Here is a 5,000-nt window from a genome sequence, read left to right as displayed (position 1 = left end):
GGGGGGGGGGGGGTGGAGGATACTTTGCGGCCAGCATGGAATTAAGAGACTAAAGCCCTGTGGAAGATGTGATTTCTCTTTCAGATCATAGTTCAGATACTGACGACGGCCTCGTTCGTCACCGCTCCCACGGCACCCAAGGCATGGGTCTCGTGGGGTTTCATTTGCACCTTCCAATGAAAACCTTCAAGCCAAGATTCCTTTCAATTCCCTCACAAGCCCAACCTTTCAAGTGGTTTAGAGCTCATTCAGTACCAACCATACTAATATGCTGAAGAGAACTTTTGAATTTAAGATACTGACAGTTCCACATTTTATGTAAGAGTGATAAAATGAATGATTATAATTGACCCAGAGCTGCTGACCCATTCCGACCTATAAACACAAACCATTGTAATTTTGGTTTCAGCAGCTAAACATGTCCCAGGTGAGGCTCGAACTCACAACCTCGGCATGGCTCAGACACTGTCGTATAAGTACCGTGCGCTAACCGATTGCGCCACTGGGACAATGTTTCAATGACAATTCTTGTTGATCTGTCCAGACGGTTCCATCGGTAACTCTAGCGGTAATAAATGTTAAATGATCCTTATTAAATGCATGGTTTCGTTGAAATGATTCGTCTAGAAATATGTCGAATTAGATTTTGGCATCGAAAAAAAATGTTCAAAGTCTTCAGGATACCATTTCAAGATCCAGTAATTCAAATGGAGTAAATGCATCATCAGCAATATCCATTAGAATATATGAAACCTGCCGAAGTACAGAAGCAGATCTTTTCCATCACAATCCATCACCCTTGTTATGTAAAGGTAAGAACACCCTTGCTTCCTTTAAGAGCTGTTGAAAAATACGGGCTAACTCTTGTTTCTGTACACATTTGCAACCACCTTTGCATCTGAATAAGGAGTAAGAATTATCAGAATAAAAATAATTATAGATCACTTGGCTCGGTGACTAATACACAAGATCTTCCTCAGAGGTCTCGACAAAAAAAAAAAAAAAAAAAAAAAAAAAAAAAAAAAAAAAAAAATAATAATAATAATGATTATAATAATAATATCGATTATGGCTCCGTTTTTCATGTTTTCATGTTTTGAGAAAGGGATCTTACTCCCCACCACCCCACCCCAACTCCGTCCGCTAAATATGGCACTCCAGCATTTTATCTCTTGATTTCCTTTTTTCACATCTTATTCAGATACTCTGCTAACATTTGTCACTCTTCAGAGAAAATGTAGGTTTAAGGAAAATTTCTTAGCAATTTGGGAAATTTCTTAGGAAAAAGAAAAGAAAAGAAAAGAAACTTACCAGACACACTTCTGAGTTTCTGTGTCCTCCGATGATAGTAAGGCGCTCCTAGTTTCATATTGATGTAACTCACCAATGATAGCAATCTTGCAATGAACACATTATGTCACGCATTTCATCATTCTCTTGCGCTACTTCAAGGATGTAATGGATATACCAATAAAAAGAAATGATAATTAATCAAACTGTGCGATGCATCACACGTATAAAAGCCGGACACGTCACCTCAGCGAACAACAGTTTCGACTGCACCACAGCAGAGAGAGAATCATTGGAACTATAACAATTTATTTTACGAAACATGTCTTTAATGGTAAGTCCAAGTTTGCATGAACGTCTGTTGAGTGTGTGTGTGTGTGTGCGTGTGTGTTTGCATATGTATATGCATATATATATGCAACTGTATACCTATATATATATATACATACATACTATACATACATATATATATATATATATATATATATATATATATATATACATAAATAAACATATGCATTATATACAGGAAAATAAACACATATTGATATATACATATTTATATATACATATATATGTATACATATACATATATATATAAATGTATGTATACACATATATACAATATAAATACATACATACAAATACATGCGCACATGCACATACAGAAATACACATATGTGTATATACATATGAGTATGTTTATATACATACGTTAATATATAAATATTTATTTGTTATGCACATGATATTCACATAAATATGTATGTAAATATGTATATACATACATATATATGTATATATATTCTATGCCTGTGTATATATACAAATATGTATACAAGCACACATAGACATACGTATATATATACATATTCATACTCATATATATATATATATATATATATATATATATATATATATATATATGTGTGTGTGTGTGTGTGTGTGTGTGTGTGTGTGTGTGTGTGTGTGTGTGTGTCTGTGTGTGTGTGTGTGTGTTTGCACACACATATATGAATATAAACATGTAGTTTTACTCACAAACATACACCGTCAAGGGGACAGGCAAATAATACGACTAACACGTTGCTATATTATCGTTTAATCACGTCTAGCACTAGTCCTTCTCTATCACCAGGTTATCGCCCTGGCTTCCTTGCTGGCAGCCGCAAGTGCAAAGCCAGGCCTTTCTCAGAGCTATCAGGCTCCAGGACCTTCCTTCGGTGGGTCTGCAGGAGCTGCTAATTTTCTCCGACCTGTTGCTAGGCCTACCAACAACTTCGGAGGGGTTTCTCCTGCTGGAACTTTTGCTTCTGTAGTAAGTTACCATTAAGAATTTATTTATAAATCAGACGCTTATCTAAATAGCCATTCTCATAAATGACGTGTAGTTTCATAATAAAATAATAGCTAATGCTTCCCTTTAAACTTCAATCAGAGTCGTCCTCAGTATAACTTCAACTATGACGTCAACGCCTTCGGTAACGATTTCGGCCACCAAGAGGGCCGCGACGGATACAACACTCAGGGATCCTACTACGTGCAGCTTCCCGACGGTCGTCTGCAGAGGGTCACCTACACTGTCAACGGCGACCAAGGATACGTGGCTCAGGTGACGTACGAGGGAGTGGCTCAGTACCCTGCCTTCCAGCCGTCTGCCTCCTACTCGCCCTCACCTTCTTATGGTTAAGCCTGGATAATGAATATGTAGTGGTTACTGATATATGTATTCATTTAAAATAATAAAATCATTCTACATATTCCCTACACTTTTCATCTAAAATATGCATATGGCGTCTCTAGAGAGTATTCACGGTTTAGAATAAATATATGCATAAATGAATAGATGAATAAATATTATAGTTCAGGAAAATAGATCAGCGCCCAAGAAACCTCGGAAAATGTTACATATTTCTTGCCGTGTCCGCACTTTAAATAGATCTTTGAAGTCAACACACACACAGAGTGTGCAGTGCATATATATATATATATATATATATATATATATATATATATATATATATATATATATATATATATATATATATATATATATATATATATACTGCATCCACGTATAAATGTGCTCACGCATACAGGGAAATATAATATGATCATACTGCAACCGCACAAAGATTGTTGATATTACGTATAAGTCACGGTCTCCAAGCCACGCTCATCTTCACTTATTTTGCGTCCTACACATGCGATATAGTACTAACCATCGCAGCCGTTCATTCACATTCATATTTCTGGAACAACGTACCAGGTGACACAGTTAATGATATAGATACTGCATAATTCTTTGCTGAGCTGCCAATTCGATCTTCAAGTGACGTGGCGCTCCCTAAACGGTAAGGATGCGAGCTTTGGGAGAACTTCGACACTGCAACTTATAATGTCATAATGAGATATTCATAATCGAAATAATGCAATAGCAATAAGAGGAATTACTGGTCATTAGCTTTGTAATAAGTTAATGAAATTGAGTAACTCAAAATCAATACATGGTGCATTACCCCGAGGTGTGATTTTACACCTTGTATAGACAGATCCGTAATAGTATTATAAATTGGTTAAGGTTTCATCAGCTGTTACCGTCCCAGTGGCGCAATCGGTTAGCGCACGGTACTTATACGACAGTGTCTGAGCCATGCCGAGGTTGTGAGTTCGAGCCTCACCTGGGACAATGTTTAGTTGTTGCTGTACTTTTCACTAGGCTAGTTCTATAGCGCTTGTGTATGCGGCAACGAATCTCAGTGGTTTTTTGCACTGATGAAATATTTTTAACTTTCATATATCTAATAGTATAACAATGACCATTTCATTTTAACTAAGCTTAACACTAATTAAACAGAAACCATATAAAGGATAATAAACAATTTTTTCTAACATTGCTACCACTAATAATGATCAGTGATGAGATACATTTATTCCTGAAAATAGAGCATAGAATATTTGAATCTATAACACTCCGTTTTGCGACGCATAGAATAAGAGATAAAATGAACATTGAATACAGTAAATATCTAATTACATATTTGCCAACGTTGTGAATTCGGGGTCACTTGCGTCTTGACAGAACTCAAACTGTATTATCAATCTGCTGATCGTATTCTTTCAATGAAAACTTGATGTGCAAATCGTGCTGACGATGGAGATAGATGATATAATCAATCACGCTTACTCTCTCTCTCTCTCTCTCTCTCTCTCTCTCTCTCTCTCTCTCTCTCTCTCTCTCTCTCTCTCTCTCTCTCTCTCTCTCTCTCTCATATATATATATATATATATATATATATATGTGTGTGTGTGTGTGTGTGTGTGTGTGTGTGTGTGTGTGTGTGTGTGTGTGTGTGTGTGTGTGTGTGCATATTTGCATATATATATGTGTGTGTATATATGTATGTGTATGTATGTATGTATGTGTGTGCATACACAGAAACACACACACATATATGTGCATATATATTTGCATATAGATATGAATGATTATATATATATATATATATATATATATATATATATATATATATATATATATATATATATGTGTGTGTGTGTGTGTGTGTGTGTGTGTGTGTGTGTGTGTGTGTGTGTGTGTACATACATGCATATATATACGTATGTGTGTGTGTGTGCGTGACATCTATTATTATTACGCTAGACATTCCGATACTGTATTGTCTATCCTCTTCCACAAGAGGTATGGA

General features: G+C 35.9%; 1 protein-coding gene and 2 non-coding genes across 3 annotated transcripts; 2 read left to right on the top strand and 1 right to left on the bottom strand.

The window, feature by feature from the left end:
• Positions 1-419: 419 nt before the first annotated feature.
• On the bottom strand, positions 420-509 carry TRNAI-UAU (transfer RNA isoleucine (anticodon UAU)). The gene is given in 2 exon segments: positions 420-455; positions 472-509. It is a non-coding gene; the product is annotated as a tRNA-Ile (tRNA).
• A 1,103-nt stretch (positions 510-1,612) lies between these two features.
• Positions 1,613-2,980, top strand: LOC138861538 (pro-resilin-like). The gene is made up of 3 exons (XM_070121293.1): positions 1,613-1,624; positions 2,429-2,608; positions 2,729-2,980. The coding sequence occupies exons 1-3, from the start codon at positions 1,613-1,615 to the stop codon at positions 2,978-2,980; spliced, it is 444 nt and encodes a 147-aa protein (XP_069977394.1).
• Positions 2,981-3,889: 909 nt separating this feature from the next.
• Positions 3,890-3,979, top strand: TRNAI-UAU (transfer RNA isoleucine (anticodon UAU)). The gene is given in 2 exon segments: positions 3,890-3,927; positions 3,944-3,979. It is a non-coding gene; the product is annotated as a tRNA-Ile (tRNA).
• Positions 3,980-5,000: the final 1,021 nt, after the last annotated feature.

The sequence above is a fragment of the Penaeus vannamei genome, chromosome 4 (genome assembly GCF_042767895.1).
Source record: "Penaeus vannamei isolate JL-2024 chromosome 4, ASM4276789v1, whole genome shotgun sequence".
Taxonomy (NCBI): Eukaryota; Metazoa; Arthropoda; class Malacostraca; order Decapoda; family Penaeidae; genus Penaeus; species Penaeus vannamei.
Note: the sequence above shows the minus strand (reverse complement) of the source record. Positions and strands in the feature narration are given on the sequence as shown.

Excerpts from the sequence above, each read along its gene's own strand:
- LOC138861538 (XM_070121293.1), top strand. Across the intron at positions 2,609-2,728 it reads CTGGAACTTTTGCTTCTGTA|AGTCGTCCTCAGTATAACTT; the intron begins GTAAGTTACCAT and ends AACTTCAATCAG.